At 42.2% G+C, this 18,346-nt stretch overlaps 1 protein-coding gene across 1 annotated transcript in view; it reads left to right on the top strand.

Moving 5' to 3' along the window:
• The window catches only part of LOC120053752 (unconventional myosin-IXb-like), a 120,066-nt gene that overhangs the window by 21,159 nt on the left and 80,561 nt on the right, over positions 1 to 18,346 (top strand). The window contains exon 2 of the mRNA XM_039000970.1: positions 15,565 to 16,471. Within this exon, the coding sequence (XP_038856898.1) occupies positions 15,632 to 16,471 (840 nt within the window). The 5' untranslated portion in view covers positions 15,565 to 15,631. The remainder of the gene's footprint in view (positions 1 to 15,564; positions 16,472 to 18,346) is intronic.

Here is an 18,346-nt window from a genome sequence, read left to right as displayed (position 1 = left end):
TCTGTTTCAGCCACATGCTCCAGTGAGAGACTCTCTTTCATTCAGGCTTACTGGTTGCATCTGCTCTCTATAAAAGGTCCTCTAGCTGATTTACCACTGCATGCCCTTCTCTTTGTTCCTGGGGAACAATTGCAGCTTTTCGACTGTTACACTAGTGTATGTATAACACCTATGTTATACTAGGGAAATTGTGTTTGCATAGCTACAGTGAGGACTTGTGAAGAGCAGAATCAATAACCTCTGCATAACCAAAACAGTTGCTTTGTGAGAAGGTGCTTATGCTCAGTTATTTAAATGACAGCTGAAAAGTATCAGTGGCCTGGCTTTAGCCCTAAGTGTGAGCAGGTCCGCCGTAGCCATGGCCCAATGAGACATGGGTGCCGGCCCACTTGGATGGAAACAGAAAAGCCTTTTGGGTAAAACACTGAGGTAAATCCTGTATGAAAATGCATCAATTGTGTTTGGCCCCGGGCCAGCTCTGCTGCTCATCCCCATCAGGCTAGCTGCTAGCTGCTGATGGATGCCTCAATCAAATGTATTTATAAAGCCCTTCTTACATCAGCTGATGTCACAAAGTGCTGTACAGAAACCCAGCCTAAAACCCCAAACAGCAAACAATGCAGGTGTAGAAGCACGGTGGCTAGGAAAAACTCCCTAGAAAGGCCAGAACCTAGGAAGAATCATAGAGGAACCAGACTGAGGGGTGGCCAGTCCTCTTCTAGCCTCAATGGCCCTCATCTCCTCTTCCTGCAAAGGAGAAGTAGGTGGTCTGCAGGACGATATCCACTGAGTGGACAACACATTAGGAACACCTTCCTAATATTGAGTTGCACCCTCCCCTTTGCCCTCAGAACAGCCTCCAATTTGTCAGGGCATGGAGTCTACAAGGTGTCGAAGCGTTCCACAGAGTTACTGGCCGATGTTCACGCCAATGCTTCCCACAGTTGTCAAGTTGGCTGGATGTCCTTTGGGTGGTGGACCATTCTTGATACACATGGGAAGCTGTTGAGCGTGAAAAAAAACAGAAGAGTTGCGGTTCTTGACACACTCAAACCGGTGCGCCTGGCACCTACTACCATACCCTCTTCAAAGGCACTTAAATATTTTGTCTTGCCCATTCACCCTCTGAATGGCACACACACAATCCTTGTCAAGGCTTAAATCCTTCTTTAACCTGTCTCCTCCCCTTTATCTACACTCATTGAAGTAGATTTAACATGTGACATCACCTAAGGGATCATAGCTTTTGTACTGGTCAGTCTGTCATGGAAAGAGTAAGTTTTGTACACTCAGTGTACTCTTCCTCTGACTGATAGAGTTGCCTCTTAGCTAATCCTGACATCACACAAATGGGAAACCTAACCCTGACAGTCATCACCGCATGGGAATCTTTTGTATTATTTCCTCTGCCCCTCCCACTTGCCTGGTTCAAAGGGAATGTCTGCTAGCTCAGGTCTTAGGAGACCAGGCGACTCAGAATCCACTTCCTGTGGGTGGAGCCCCATAGAGCTGTGATGTGTGTGGGTTAATGGCCAAATGCCTTCAGTGGTCTGTCTGTGAGTCTCCGTAATGGCTCATTCACTTCCTGCCAGTCACCAAGTGGTGGCTCAGCTCTGAGCTCTGTGTTGGCAGCAACCTGACAGGCGTCTGGAGTTCACTGACTATCACAGTGATGTGCTCGTAATCTCATGGTTGTCAGCTCATTGAGGTCATAAACCCGGAAAACAACTGGTCATAAATCTATAGCTAGACCCATTCATTATGGGATGGGATCCTCTGTCTCAACGGTATGGCACTTCTACTGTTTCCCCTATATTTTTTTTTCAGCAGCGGCGGCAAAGTTAGCGGGGTAGGCCGTGGTTTTGGAGTAGATGCCGACCGATTATGATTTTTCAACACCGATACCGATTATTGCAGGACCAAAAAGTCCCATAACGATTAATCGTCCGATTTTAAAATAAAAAATAATAATAAATAATAATATTTAGTTATTTGTAATAATGACAATTACAACAATACTGAATGAACACTTATTTTAACTTAATACATCAATTAAAATCTATTCAGCCTCAAATAATGAAACATGTTACATTTTTGGTTTAAATAATGCAAAAACAAAGTGTTGGAGAAGAAAGTAAAAGTGCAATATGTGCCATGTAAAAAAGCTAACATTTAAGTTCCTTGCTCAGAACATGAGAACATATGAAAGCTGGTGGTTCCTTTTAACATGAGACTTCAATATTCCAAGGTAAGAGGTTTTAGGTTGTAGTTAATATAGTATTTATAGGACTATTTCTCTCTCTACCATTTGTATTCCATATACCTTTGACTATTGGATGTTCTTATAGGCACTTTAGTATTGCCAGTGTAACAGTATAGCTTCCGTCCCTCTCCTCGCTCCTACCTGGGCTCGAACGAGGAACACATCGACAACAGCCACCCTCGAAGCAGCGTTACCCATGCAGAGCAAGGGGAACAACTACTCCAAGTCTCAGAGCGAGTGACGTTTGAAACGCTATTAGCGCGCACCCCGCTAACTAGCTAGCCATTTCACATCGGTTACACCAGCCTAATCTCGGGAGTTGATAGGCTTGAAGTCATAAACAGCGCAATGCTTGAAGCACAGCGACGAGCTGCTGGCAAAACGCACAAAAGTGCTGTTTGAATGAATGCTTACGAGCCTGCTGCTGCCTACCACCGCTCAGTCCGACTGCTCTATGAAATATCAAATCATAGACTTAATTATAACATAACACAGAAATACGAGCCTTTGGTCATTAATATGGTCGAATCCGGAAACTATCATTTAGAAAACAAAACGTTTATTATTATCGCATATACCCTGACTGCGTGCAATGAACGCAAGAGAATTGACACAATTTCACCTGGTTAATATTGCCTGCTAACCTGGATTTCTTTTAGCTAAATATGCAGGTTTAAAAATATATACTTCTGTGTATTGATTTTAAGAAAGGCATTGATGTTTATGTTTATGTACACGTTGGAGCAACGACACTCCTTTTTCTGCGAATGCGCACCGCATCGATTATATGCAACGCAGGACACGCTAGATAAACTAGTAATATCATCAACCGTGTGTAGTTAACTAGTGATTATGATTGATTGATTGATTTTTTTATAAGATAAGTTTAATGCTAGCTAGCAACTTACGCGAATGCAGTAAGAAGCCAAGGCAACAGGCAGGCTCCTCGTGGAGTGCAATGAGAGGCAGGTGGTTAACAAGTCCAATACAGCAAATGAAAGGTACACATCTTGTGAATCCAGCCAACATGTCCGATTTTTAAAATGTTTTACAGCGAAAACAGCACGTATATTTATGTTAGCTCACCACCAAATACAAAAAAGGACAGACATTTTTCACAGCACAGGTAGCATGCACAAAGCCAACCTAACTAACCAAGAACCAACCAAACTAACCAACAAACAACTTCATCAGATGACAGTCTTATAACATGTTATTCAATAAATCTATGTTTTGTTCGAAAAATGTGCATATTTCAGGTATAAATCATAGTTTACATTGCAGCTACAATCAGAAATTGCACCGAAAGCAGCCATAATAATTACAGACACCAACGTCAAATACCTAAATACTCATCATAAAACATTTCTGAAAAATACATAGTGTACAGCAAATGAAAGACAGGCATCTTGTGATTCCAGCCAATATTTCCGATTTATTAAGTGTTTTACAGCGAAAACACAATATAGCGTTATATTAGCTTACCACAATAGCCAGAAACACAAGCCATTCCCCAGTAGCAAAGGTTAGCGATCGTAACAAACTAGCAAAAGATATATAATTTTTGACTAACCTTGATAAGCTTCATCAGATGACAGTCCTATAACATCAGGTTATACATACACTTATGTTTTGTTCGAAAATGTGCATATTTAGAGCTGAAATCAGTGGTTATACATTGTGCTAATGTAGCATATTTTTCCCACAACGTCCGGATATTTTTCTGACACTTTTTCTGACACACATATTCTGACCAAATAGCTATTCATAAACATAACAAAAAAATACATGTTGTATAGGAAATGATAGATACACTAGTTCTTAATGCAATCGCCGTGTTAGAATTCTAAAAATAACTTCATTACGACATACAGCTTAGGTATGGCGAGAGAGTACCCAAAAGCTAGGCGCAAACGACTAGCACAACATGTTCGACAGTTATATGAAATAGCATCATAAAATGGGTCCTAATTTTGCTGATCTTCCATCAGAATGTTGTACAAGGGGTCCTTTGTCCAGAACAATCGTTGTTTGGATTTAGAACGGCCTTTTTCCCTCTCGATTAAGCAAGCACACTTGCCAAGTGGCGCGAATCTCTCCATGTCAACAAACGGAAGAGAACAGAACACGGCAAAACTCCCCAAAAAAATTCAATAATCTGAGTAAACTATATTGAAAAAACATACTTTACGATGATATTGTCACATGTATCAAATAAAATCAAAGCCGGAGATAGTAGTCGCCTATAACGACAGCTTTTCAGAAGGCAATCCCCGGTTCCTTCTCGCGCCTTCCTGAAAACAGGAAATGGGTGACACGTCATTCCAAGAGGATTTATTCCAACTCAGACCAAGATAAACACTCCATTTCTTCTCTCACTGCCTCTTGACATCTAGGGGAAGGTGTATGACGTGCATGTATACTAATACGTATCATGCCCATTTATAGGCAGGACCTAGAACAGAGCATAGTTTTCAGACTTTCCACTTCCTGGTCAGGAAGTTTGTGCCAAATGAGTTCTGTTTTACTCACAGATATAATTCAAACGGTTTTAGAAACTAGAGAGTGTTTTCTATCCAATAGTAATAATAATATGCATATTGTACGAGCAAGAATTGAGTACGAGGCCGTTTGAAATGGGCACCTTTTATCTGGCTACTCAATACTGCCCCTGCAGCCCAAACAGGTTAACTGTAAGGTTCCAAGATTGAATACCCGAGCTGACAAGGTAAAAATCTGTCGTTCTGCCCCTGAACAAGGCAGTTAACCCACCGTTCCTAGGCCGTCATTGAAAATAAGAACGTGTTCTTAACTGACTTGCCTAGTTAAATAAAGGTGTAAAAAAGAAAACGGTCAAATCGGTGTCCAAAAATACCGTTAACCGATTGTTATGAAAACTTGAAATCGGCCCTAATTAATCGGCCATTCCGATTAATCGATCGACCTCTATTTTGGAGGCCCTATTAGCCGCAGAGACAATGTTTTAAAATTAATTTCCTGCAATTCTACACATTTTGCTTTGGGATAGAGGGACTATTTTACAGTTTCAAAGCTAGTTTCCTGCAATTCTACACATTTGTCATTGGGCTGAGAGAGAAATTGTAGTTTCAACACTAATTTCCTGCTATATTTATATTGGTGATTGTTAGTTGTCAAAGATGATCTCGTTTTAAAAATATAGTGAGCCATTATCTTTACTTCGTACTTTATATCTTGTTTTAGTCGTTTAAGTTTACACAAATATTTGTTTGTTTTTAATAATTTTTTTAAATAGAGTTTTTGCAGTGGCAGCCACGATTTTAGCGTATAGGGGAAACACTGACCTTGAGTGGGGTTTATAGCTCTACATGGAGTGGAAGAGTGAGTAGCATGGCACAGTTGGTATTCCAAGCCAGGCTGTCGGGCGACTCGCTCAAGTCGCAACGTTTCCCTATCTCTCCGTGGATCAGGTATGTTGATAAAGGCTGTGTATGTTACGTGTTTGCTGATTGTTGTGCATTGCTCCATTTTGAAGCCGGCACCACAATGTTTTACTCATGTTTCCAGAAATGCATTCCTGATTTCCATTACACAAAGTTGGTTTGGCACTCACATTTTGATGTACTTCCAATTAAGTAGTTATGCCATTTGTGTGCATTTATGTCTGTCTTCCTGATGATGTCCTTAGGTTTTATTGAATTCTAACTCGAGGGCTGTTACTGAGTGTTGAGTATGAAGCTAATTGAAATATTGGTCATATCACAAGTGATACAGTGTTCATTACAGTCCTTAGGATTGAAAAGCCACAGCAAATTACCCAGTGATAGAAATGTGTGGTCTTACACAAACTGGCCTAATTTACATTGCTCGAAGGGTGCTTTCATGGGACATCATGAGATCGTAGGCCTAATCATCATTGTTGGTTTAATTGTTAGAAAATTATCTTTACACTTACTAAAGGTTAGACCTAGTCCCATTGACGATTGAGGGCATAGGGTTACCTTCACCAATAACCTAAGGATATAAGGAGCTTGTTTTTAAAAATTCCTTATCTGCCTGCCGTAAGTAGCTGAAACCTGAGCTTAGCCCCAACCATGGATCCATTATCTTTGTCTCTGGAATTCTGGGCATCCTCCACACTTCCCAGAAGGTTCTGAGATAAGCTAAAGCATTCGCAACAACCCATTTTGATTGCGTTCTGTTGCCCCTCGCACAGCTTTTGCGTCTCTGCTTTGAAGCCATTCTGGGTATCAGTGGAAAGAGTTAAACTGACAGATTTAAACCAGACCAGCTCATAATGCAGGATAATGATAATGCAGTTTTTTGTGGTTCAATTTTACATGCCTTGGCATTTTCTGGCTTGGATTTCTGGGGTTGTGGTCAACATTCGAGTCACTCTCTGCTGTTTTGAAGCTCTCTTTTCCTTCTGAAATGGGACCTAAATGATTCCAGAGTTTGTCTCACTATTGATGCAATTCTCTTGACATGGTCTCTTTACTTTGTTACTGTTCTGTCCGGGAGCACTTCATAGTGAATGTGGAGTAGATGCCTACGTTGGTAATTTGGGCTTTTTGCATGTTTACCAAGAGGAAACAATGGATTTTAGGATAAGATAATGTTATGATAACAAAACAAACCTATTCCTTGATTGGGAGTGGGACTGTTTTTTTGGGGGCATGTAGGTCAGCATTTTTGTATTTTTTCACATTGTAAAACCTAACTCTTGCCTGGTGACAGCAGGGATAAATGATGGGTGTATGCGACTATGTGCCTACAGTAATAGTTCTGGATCTTGTTACTAAAGCATTGCCTCCTGCCTGCCATACAGTGATTTAGGTCAGTTTCTTGACTCTCTGTGTCTGTCTGGTCACTTAGTAGAGCTACCAATGCCAAGTAATAGTAGGTTACATTATACTGGGCTATACTGATGGTGAAGACCGAAATGAAAATATAATAACTGTCAAAACCTTTTAAATAGGTCTACATTCATTTTTTTTTAATGAAATTAATTTTATTTTCATGTAGATAAACTTGACCTAATAGCCATATTGTTTACTAACTATTATAAGCAATTGTTTTTTTTAAATTAGTCTGTCTATTAAATTGTCAATACCACTTTTTCTTTCCAACTGGCGTTTGATGCTCCAGCAGTTAAACCGCTAGATGCGCAGGGGTGTAGAAGCTCTAGGCCAGGGGTCGGGAACCTTTTTGACTAAGAGAGCCATGAAAGCAAAACATTTGGAAATTTATTTCAGTGAGAGCCATATAATATATTTTAAAAGTGAATTCAACTAAATGTCAGTATAATAAGCCTCTGAATTTATTCTTAAATAATGTTGTTATAATACTCACCATTAATGCGACTTCTGGTGCTGCATGGATTTGCTGATGTCTTTGTAGTCTGGTTGGTACTTGGTGAGGTCAAGCTTCATGCAAGCGTTGAGGCTTTCATCCGTTAAACGTGATCGTAGGTTGGACTTGATGTTTTTAAGATGTGAGAATGACTGCTCACATGCATACGTAGATCCAAACATGGTCAATACAGCAATACTCACACGCTGCAGTGTGTGGTATGTGACAGGAAGCGCGTTCCAAGTTTTGAGAATCAGCTGGTCTTCGGGTTGAAGTTTTTTCATTTCTGTCCACATGTGCTTGCTCGCCAACTCCGCTTTCTGTCGTGTGATTCTTTCCAAATCTTCATTCAGTGACTTGAACTTATTCACCCACATGTCTGAGGCCTTCAGGTCAGCCACTTCTGCTTCAAAATCTCTGACGGAGACACCAGGAATGTAACTCAGGTCGGCTGTGTTCAGTGAACACTCGTTTAGAAGGGTGATGAACTTAAAAAGACGAGTGTGCTCACGAAATTCTCCAAAGCGTGCTTTGAAGGACTTTAGGAGACTGGATGTGCAGCGAGCTAGCTGGTGGAGATCAAAGTTTTGAATAGGCTCACTTGCTGTGCATGCATCTTTAAATTGGCTCAGTTTTTCAAAATGTAGTAAACGAGCTGTTTCAAGATCCATGATGAAAAGTTCTAGCTTGTTTTCAAAAGCAAACACAGCTTGTTGAAGGGATAACACTGTATTTCCAATGCCTTGCATTTTCACGTTGAGCTGGTTCAGATGTTCAGTCATATCTACGAGATAGTAAAACTTGAGGAGCCACTCGGTTTCGGCTAGCTCAGGATGCTCGATGCCTTTCATTTCAAGGAAAGTCCGGATTTCTTTCAGGCAAGCCGCAAAACGGCTAAGCACCTTCCCTCTTGACAACCAACGCACATTGCTGTGCAAAAGCAGACCAGGATAGTTATTTCCAACTTCATCCAGCAGTGTTTTAAACTGGCGATCATTTAAGGCTCGAGCAACAATAAAGTTGATCACACGAATGACCAGCGACATCACTTCCCTAAACTGCCTGTCACACATCTGAGCACAAAGTGCCTCCTGGTGTAGAATGCAATGGAAACTTAGGATGGGTCTATTTTCATGTTCACGGAGAAGCGCCACAAATCCTTTTTTATTCCCCACCATACACGGAGCACCATCAGTACACACAGAGAAGTTTATCCATAGGTAGATTTTTTTCTAGAGCAAACTCCATGAAAGACTTAAATAAATCCTCACCTCTTGTGGACCCTTTTAATGGCAGAACTGCAAGACTTTCTTCGCGCAGTGTGTCACCAACAGCATATCTTGCAATCACGCTGAACTGCGACAAATGGCTCACGTCTGTTGACTCATCCAAAGCCAGGGAAAAGAACGGCGCTGCATTTATGTCCTTCACTTGCGTTTCCTCCACTTTGTTTGCCATCACGATGGTACGATCATGAACAGTTCTTGCCGACAGAGGCATGTCTTGTATCCGTTTAATTATCTTGTCTTTGTTCGGAAGATCATCAAAAAGTTCATTGGCTACATCCAGCATGAACGTTTTAGCATACTCGCCATCTGTGAATGGTTTTCCGTTCCTCACTATTGCTAAAGATCCAGCAAAGCTAGCGGAATTATAGTCACCTTGCCGGGTCCATACGCGGAGTTGCTGCTGGCTAGCTTGCACCCTGCTCAGTAGCTCTTGGCACGCTTTCTTTCTGCTGTCTCCCGCAGGGTATTTTGATGCAAAGGTAGCATGGCGCGTGTCGAAGTGCCGCTTTACATTCGACCGTTTCATCGATGTAATTTTGTCATTGCAAATTAGACACACCGCAGAACCTGCTCTCTCCACAAAGGCGAATTCTTCGGTCCATTCGTCCTGAAATGTACGATACTCGTCATCTTTTTTTCTTTTCGCCATCTTCTTCGTCGAAGGGTTAGCTTTGAGCTAATGACCGAGCAGACTGATTCAAAAGGAGGCGTTTACCTGTTTTACCTAGCAACGGCCAACGTAGGCCAGTATCATTTAATTAAAATAATGGACAATTGCTCCTGCAGCCCTGAACAGGACATGAGCAGTGAAAAATCGATGGATGGATTAAAACAAGGAGTTGTAGCGATGAGACAAGATAGTAATTACTAGCGATTGGATACCACGAAAATTGGGGAGAAAAGGGGATAAAATTTATTTTAAAAAATAAAAAAAATAAAAAAATGTGAGAATATTTTGTTTTATCTGCTAGCCAGATGCAATCATCAAAAGAGCCACACCTGTCTCGGGAGCCATAGGTTCCCGACCCCTGCTCTAGGCTATGGCACTTCAGTAATAAAATTGTTATTTTATTTTATACAATTCACGTTTTTACTGCTTGCTAGTAAATAAATCTGCCTCCTTTTAGAATAAACTCAGCAAAAAAAAGTCCTCACTGTCAACTGCGTTTATTTTCAGCAAACTTAACCTGTGTAAATATTTGTATGAACATAAGATTCAACAACTGAGACAAACTGAACAAGTTCCACAGACATGTGACTGACAGAAATGGAATGTGTCCCTGAATAAGGGGGGGGTCAAAAGTAACAGTATCTGGTGTGACCACCAGCTGCATTAAGTACTGCAGTGCATCTCCTCCTCATGGACTGCACCAGATTTGCCAGTTCTTGCTGTGCACCACTCTTCCAACAAGGCACATGCAAGTTCCCAGACATTTCTGAGCAGAATGGCCCTAGCCCTCAACCTCCGATCCAACAGGTCCCAGACGTGCTCTTCGCTGGCCATGGCAGAACACTGACATTCCTGTCTTGCAGGAAATCACGCACAGAACGAGCAGTATGGCTGGTGGCATTGTCATGCTGGAGGGTCATGTCAGGATGAGCCTGCAGGAAGGGTACCACATGAGGGAGGAGGATGTCTTCCCTGTAATGCACAGCGTTGAGATTGCCTACAATGACAATAAGCTCAGTCTGATGATGCTGTGACACACCGCCCCAGACCATGACGGAGCCTCCACCTCCAAATCGATCCCGCTCCAGAGTACAGGCCTCGGTGTAACGCTCATTCCTTTGACGATAAACGCGAATCCGACCATCTCCCCTGGTGAGACAAAACCGCGACTCGTCAGTGAAGAGCACTTTTTGCCAGTCCTGTCTGGTCCAGCGACGGTGGGTTTGTGCCCATAGGCGACGTTGTTTCCAGTGATGTCTGGTGAGGACTTGCCTTACAACAGGCCTACAAGCCCTCAGTCCAGCCTCTCTCAGCCTATTGCGGACAGTCTGAGCACTGATGGAGGGATTGTGCGTTCCTGGTGTAACTCAGGCAGTTGTTGTTGCCATCCTGTACCTGTCCCGCAGGTGTGATGTTCGGATGTACCGATCCTGTGCAGGTGTTATTACACGTGATCTGCCACTGCGAGCACGATCAGCTGTCCGTCGTGTCTCCCTGTAGCGCTGTCTTAGGCATCTCACAGTACGGACATTGCAATTTATTGCCCTGGCCATATCTGCAGTCCTCATGCCTCCTTGCAGCATGCCTAAGGCACGTTCACGCAGATGAGCAGGGACCCTGGGCATCTTTATTTTGGTGTTTTTCAGAGTCAGGACACTAAAGAGGCCTTTCTACTAAGTTTTCATAACTGTGACCTTAATTGCCCACCGTCTGTATGCTGTTAGTGTCTTAACGACCGTTACGCAGGTACCTTGCATGGTATATAATTCCATAGCAATTTTTTTCTTAATTTATAGACTAATCAACGCTGATAAATAGGCTATGGACATGTGTATATTTGTTTCTATTTTAATGATTGTCAATTTAATCTTCATTCTTTCACATAGCTGTCGCTCTCCCCTTCATACTTTCCTTGTCGATTCATTATCATATAATGTTCTGTTGGTTTTTCAAGTTGTTTAAAGGTAAGGGCAAATATTTACTCTTGTGTTTGGTGGCTTTGATTTGGGGGGGGTCCTTTTATTGGGGTGTGTGAGTTCGCTATTTCTCTCTATAGGCCTATATGTCCGTTCAAAAAGTTTCAGAAATTAGCCTGTCTGGACTCCATCTCTTTAATATGAGTCATACACTCCTGTCATGATTTAATCTTGTGAAATACCTATTTTCAGTAAATGTCCTTTCTCACCAAGTCTGTTATTTTGGTCCAAATAATTATATATATTTTTGTTTATTACACTGTTCACACCAATTGAGAAATATTGTCCTGTTACAATCTATCAATTATTTATTCGAAACAGGTTAGATATTTGTGTCTTTTTGCATGTGAAAATAAGCTGTTAACCAATAGAAATTGTTGTCTGGGACATTGCCACTGACAGGCCGAGCACTGCCACTGGCAGGTTGGTGGGTTCATTGTGTGAATTAATTAATTTCTCTCTGACTCTCTCTGGCACTGTAAAAAACGTTTGCAGTGCAGCAAGGTATCAATTTAGCCAATGTGATCATATCACACCAGAGCTTGGCTACACGTCACTCTCTCCTTTTAAACTTCCTCACCAGTTCATTGCCAACTCCAGCCGACGCTTGGCATTGCACATGGTCATCTTAGGCTTGTGTGCGGCTGCTCGGCCATGGATGAACAGTTTTGTGTTGACGTTGCTTCCAGAGGCAGTTTGGAACTCAGTAGTGACTGTTGCAACTGAAGACAGATGATTTTTACGGGCTAGGAGCTTCGGCGGCCCCGTTCTGTGAGCTTGTGTAGCTTACTTCTTCGCGGCTGAGCTGTTGTTGCTCCTAGACGTTTCCACTTCACAATGACAGCACTTACAGTTGACCGGGGCAGCTTTAGCAGGGCAGAAATTTCAGCCACACCCGTTGCTGACAGGTGTATAAAATCGAGCACAGTCATGCAATCTCCATAGACAAACATTGGCAGTAGAATGGCATCCTATGGCGGTGCCACTTTGAAAGTCACTGAGCTCTACAAGAAGGCCATTCTACTGCCAATGTTTGTCTATGGAGATTGCATGACTGTGCTCGATTTTATACACCTGTCAGCAACGGGTGTGGCTGAAATAGCCAAATCCACAAATTTGAAGTGTGTATGTTGTGCGTAAGCACGCGTATGTGTATGTATAAATATATTTGTGTGTGTACACACACACACACACGTACACGTGTGTATTAGAGGTCAACCGATTATGATTTTTCAACGCCGATACCGATCGTTGGAGGACCAAAAAAAGTCGATACCGATTAATCGGCTGATTTAAAAAATATATATATATTTTTTTTATATATATATATTTGTAATAATGACAATTACAACAATACTGAATGAACAATGAACACTTTTATTTTAACTTAATTTAATACATCAATAAAATCAATTTAGACTCAAATAAATAATGAAACATGTTCAATTTGGTTTAAATAATGCAAAAACAAAGTGTTGGAGAAGAAAGTAAAAGTGCAATATGTGCCATGTAAAAAAGCTAACATTTAAGTTCCTTGCTCAGAACATGAGAACATATGAAAGCTTGGTGGTTCCTTTTTTCATGAGTCTTCAATATTCCCAGGTAAGAAGTTTTAGGTTGTAGTTATTATAGGAATTATAGGACTATTTCTCTCTATACTGTTTGTATTTCATATACCTTTTGACTATGGGATGTTCTTATAGGCACTTTAGTATTGCCAGTGTAACAGTATAGCTTCCGTCCCTCTCCTCGCTCCTATCTGGGCTCGAACCAGGAACACAACGACAACAGCCACCCTCGAAGCAGCGTTACCCATGCAGAGCAAGCGGAACAACTACTCCAAGTCTCAGAGCGAGTGACGTTTGAAACGCTATTAACGCGCACCCCGCTAACTAGCTAGCCATTTCACATCGGTTACACCAGCTTAATCTCGGGAGTTGACAGGCTTGAAGCACAGCGAAGGGCTTCTGGCAAAACGCAGGAAAGTGCTGTTTGAATGAATGCTTATGAGCCTGCTGCTGCCTACCACCACTCAGTCGGACTGCTCTATCAAATCAGACTTAATTATAACATAAACACACAGAAATACGAGCCTTAGGTCATTAATATGGTCGAATCCGGAAACTATCATCACGAAAACAAGACGTTTATTTTTTCAATATTGCCTGCCAACCTGGTTTTCTTTTAGCTAAATATGCAGGTTTAAAAAATATATACTACTTTGTATTGATTTTAAGAAAGGCATTGATGTTTATGGTTAGGTACACATTGGAGCAACGATAGGCACCGCATCGATTATATGCAACGTAGGACACGCTAGATAAACTAGTAATATCATCAACCGTGTGTAGTTAACTAGTGATTATGATTGATTTATTGTTTTTTATAAGATAAGTCCTCACCGCTACCTGGGCTCGAACCAGGAACACATCGACAACAGCCACCCTCGAAGCAGCGTTACCCATGCAGAGCAAGGGGAACAACTACTCCAAGTCTCAGAGCGAGTGACGTTTGAAACGCTATTAGCGCGCACCCCGCTAACTAGCTAGCCATTTCACATTGGTTACACCAGCCTTATCTCGGGAGTTGATAGGCTTGAATTCATAAACAGCAGAGCTGCTGGCAAAACGCACAAAAGTGCTGTTTGAATGAATGCTTACGAGCGAGCTGGTGCCCACCATCGCTCAGTCAGACTGCTCTATCAAATCATAGACTTAATTATAACATAATAACACACAGAAATACGAGCCTTAGGTCATTAATATGGTCGAATCCGGAAACTATTATCTCGAAAACAAAACATTTATTCTTTCAGTGAAATACGGAACCGTTACGCATTTTATCTAACGGGTGGCATCCATCGGTCTAAATATTCCTGTTACATTGCACAACCTTCAATGTTATGTCATAATTACGTAAAATTCTGGCAAATTAGTTCGCAACGAGCCAGGCGGCCCAAACTGTTGCATATACCCTAACTCTGCGTGCAATGAACGCAAGAGAAGTGACACAATTTCACCTGGTTAATATTGCCTTCTAACCTGGATTTCTTTCAGCTAAATATGCAGGTTTAAAAATATATACTTCTGTGTATTGATTTTAAGAAAGGCATTGATGTTTATGGTTAGGTACACGTTGGAGCAACGACAGTCCTTTTTCGCGAATGCGCACTGCATCGATTATATGCAACGCAGGACACGCTAGATAAACTAGTAATATCATCAACCATGTGTAGTTATAACTAGTGATTATGATTGTTTTTTACAAGATAAGTTTAATGCTAGCTAGCAACTTATCTTGGCTTCTTACTGCATTCGCGTAACAGGCGGGCTCCTCGTGAGGCAGGTGGTTAGAGCGTTGGACTAGTTAACCGTAAGGTTGCAAGATTGAATCCCTGAGCTGACAAGGTAAAAATCTGTCGTTCTGCCCCTGAACAAGGCAGTTAACCCACCGTTCCTAGGGCGTCATTGAAAATAAGAATGTGTTCTTAACTGACTTGCCTAGTTAAAGGTGTAAAAAAAATGATTTTTTAACTTAAAAAAAAAAAAAAATATCGGCAAAATCGGCGTCCAAAATTACCAATTTCCAATTGTTATGAAAACTTGAAATCGGCCCTAATTAATCGGCCATTCCGATTAATCGGTCGACCTCTAGTTTGGAGTTCACACACTGTGGTCTGTGGGTCTTTGTTTAAAAACCAACCCATTTGTTAGCATTTTGAAACACAGGCGTAATGCCTGTATAGACCTTTGCGAGACGGCAATGCCCAAATGGGAAACCTCCACTATCTGGAATAGCTCTATCTTTCGTTTAGCCTATATGAAAATATTTTCTTAATTGAAGACTTGATCCAATACAGGGTCGTTTGGCACAGGCACTTTTAGCGTGCATGTGGCTAACAGTTAGCCTCACAGCTCTTGTTGCTTTCAGTCAGCTCCCTGCAACTAAGCTCTGCTGTGACATTTTTTCTTCTTCAGCTTTTGAGCTTTAATGTATAACTGTCTCAGAAAACAATTGTTCTCCTTTGATCCCCAGGTGCTGGGTGGTGAGAGAACAGCAGGCAGTGCAGACGGCATGCTTAGGCAACTCCACCTGGCCCAGAATGAGTGTCAAAGATGGCGAAGGCGGAGCACCTAGCCAAGATGGACGGGCCTACAACCTGCAGGTCTACCCACGGCTCTCAGCGGACTGCCCATCTTGCTGCACTCTCAAGGTGCCCAAGGAGGCCACAGCCGCCTCAGTCATCCAGGATGCAGCCTTGGCCCTGGGCCTAGACCCCAAGCGGCTCTACGTGCTTGCTGAGGTGAAGGAGTGTGGCGGGGAGGAGTGGGTGCTGGAGTACTGGGACCTCCCCGTCCAGAGGGTCCTGCTGTGGCCACGGAAGGCCCAGGAGCAGCACCTTCAGAACGACGGTTTCTACTTCCTCCTCCAGGAGAGGAACCATGACGGCACCATCCACTACGTCCACCTCCCCGCTCTCTGCAAGGAGCAGGAGGCCCAGAAGCTAGCAGCCAGAGGCTTTCTCCCCCCACGCCATGATGACTTTGACGACCTGTGTAACCTCCCGGCACTCAACGAGAGCAGCATCCTGGATAACCTGCGCAACCGCTTCCACAAGAAAAAGATATACACCTACGCCGGTTCTATCCTTATTGCTATCAACCCCTTCAAGTTCCTATCCATCTACAACCCCAAGTACGTCAAGATGTACGAGAACCACCAGCTGGGGAAACTGGAGCCGCACATCTTTGCCATTGCGGATGTGGCATACTACGCCATGCTAAGAAAGAGGGTAAACCAGTGCATTGTTATCTCTGGGGAGAGCGGCTCGGGGAAGACCCAGAGCACCAACTTCCTCATCCACTGTCTGACGGCCCTCAGCCAGAAGGGCTACGCCAGCGGGGTGGAGAGGACTATTCTAGGGGCTGGGCCTGTGCTGGAGGTAAGGCTATTTGTATTCGTGTGAAATTAAGTTGTGGCTCCTACCTGAGGCTGTTGCAGTCATGAAATGTCAGCTAGTTATTTTCATGCAAAAGACTACCGGTCTCATGGTAATTGACCGTTAGTGAACATAAACACGTTTAGCATCTCTAGGCCACCACACATACAAGCCGCTGATGCGTCCCTTTGGAACATCTACATTTAAGAGGTTCTAAGTCAATTTAATTTACACCATCACAATAAATCTATGATTTATTTTAGGCAGGTCTAATGAAACATTATGATATGAAGAACAGAATATGAGTTGGCCTAGGCCCAACTGTATGTTATCTGGCTATGCGCTATGCCATAGGCTGTAGGCTTGTTCATTTAGCAGACAAGATATGCTTTATTCCCGTGCCGTTATTTTATATGATATGCTTTTAAAGTAGGAAGAATATACTGTAGGCCTAATTGAACTTAGCTGAATTAAATAAAGGATATTTTTCCAATTCCACAGCGAGTGCGCATATGAAGTGGCTATGTTGAGCATAAAAGTAATCATTTGAATCAGGTCTTATAGAGTTATTTGGCAAATTTAGCTGTGAATGATACGAACCTTAGATTGTTTTGGAAATCAAAACATACAGTATATGGGCTCCATGGTGCGACTACAGGCTATTTATGATTTGAGAAAGTCGCAAAAAAAGAAGCTTGTGCTCTGTTTCTTGCCTCAGGCTGAACATGCTGTTTTCTCATCAAGTGATCGTATTTCCACCCATCAGACTATTCTCAATTTAATCTGGTCTTTACTAATATGTAAATTGAGTTTTGATTTAGAATTGCCCATCAAATGGGCAGGAACAGGGGCAGGTGGAAAAAGACATTGTCCGTATGTGCTTGAATAGCGAATGGAGGCCACTTTCCTGCTGGTTTGTTTTTCTGTGATGCGTGGTAGGCTACTCCGGTTATTTCACTCTATGCATCAACCACTGTTTAAGGAGCATGCAGCCTCTCGCTGCCCGACAGGTGATATTGCGCCATAGGCTCTCTAACCCTGTTCCTGCAGGTACCCAGTGCTTAATTTGAGAAACCAAGTGAAATCTGTTCGGGGACAATGATAGTAACATGTTATCACTAAGAAAAATATTTAATAAAACTGTTGACAGGCCCTCTCTCTGCACACTCGATAAAGAATGAAGGCGAGAGAGGAGATGGAAATGCATGATGGTGAGATATTCTGTAGCTAAAGGTAGTGTCAGCCTATTCATTATGAAAATATAAAAAATGCCCTGTTACTAGGCCTATTCAAAATTAAATTCACTATAATTGTAGGCTAACTTTGTAAGCTGCACTGCACAACCAACAGCATTGCCTAGGCCTATAGGTTCTTTCCCAGACTCGTGGATGGAAAGTTTGGAGGGTATAACAAGGTAACCAGTCCGTCCAGTATGCATAATACTACAGTCCAGAGTATATGCTAGACCAATTATGTACCAATGTTTATTTAATGTTTACGGTAGACTTATGTATAACGGCACAATCATTTTAATTCACATTTTTTTCAGGCTTAGGCTCATATATAGGCCTATGCATAAGCTCTATGTGTATGGGTGTTTTTGAATGAATAAACACCTTAGAAAGCGCTGTCCATTTCGTTGTTAGGCTTTGAAACAACATCCGCAACGACCTTGTTTTCCACTCAGTTTCAACCTGTTATTGAACTCCTTTCTTCAAATTGATCAATGCCACTGAGGTGAGTTTTAAAAGCACGTTACTGTTTTGATGGGTTTGATGTAATTTTTCCATTGCATTTGCATTGATGTCAGAGTGGTTAGAGGGACAATAGAGCCCTGAGAACCAGGCCATTAGGACCTGATGGAGGGACAATAGAGCC

This window comes from Salvelinus namaycush, chromosome 9 (genome assembly GCF_016432855.1).
Source record: "Salvelinus namaycush isolate Seneca chromosome 9, SaNama_1.0, whole genome shotgun sequence".
In the NCBI taxonomy this organism is placed as follows: Eukaryota; Metazoa; Chordata; class Actinopteri; order Salmoniformes; family Salmonidae; genus Salvelinus; species Salvelinus namaycush.
This window is presented reverse-complemented; position numbering and strand designations above follow the sequence as displayed.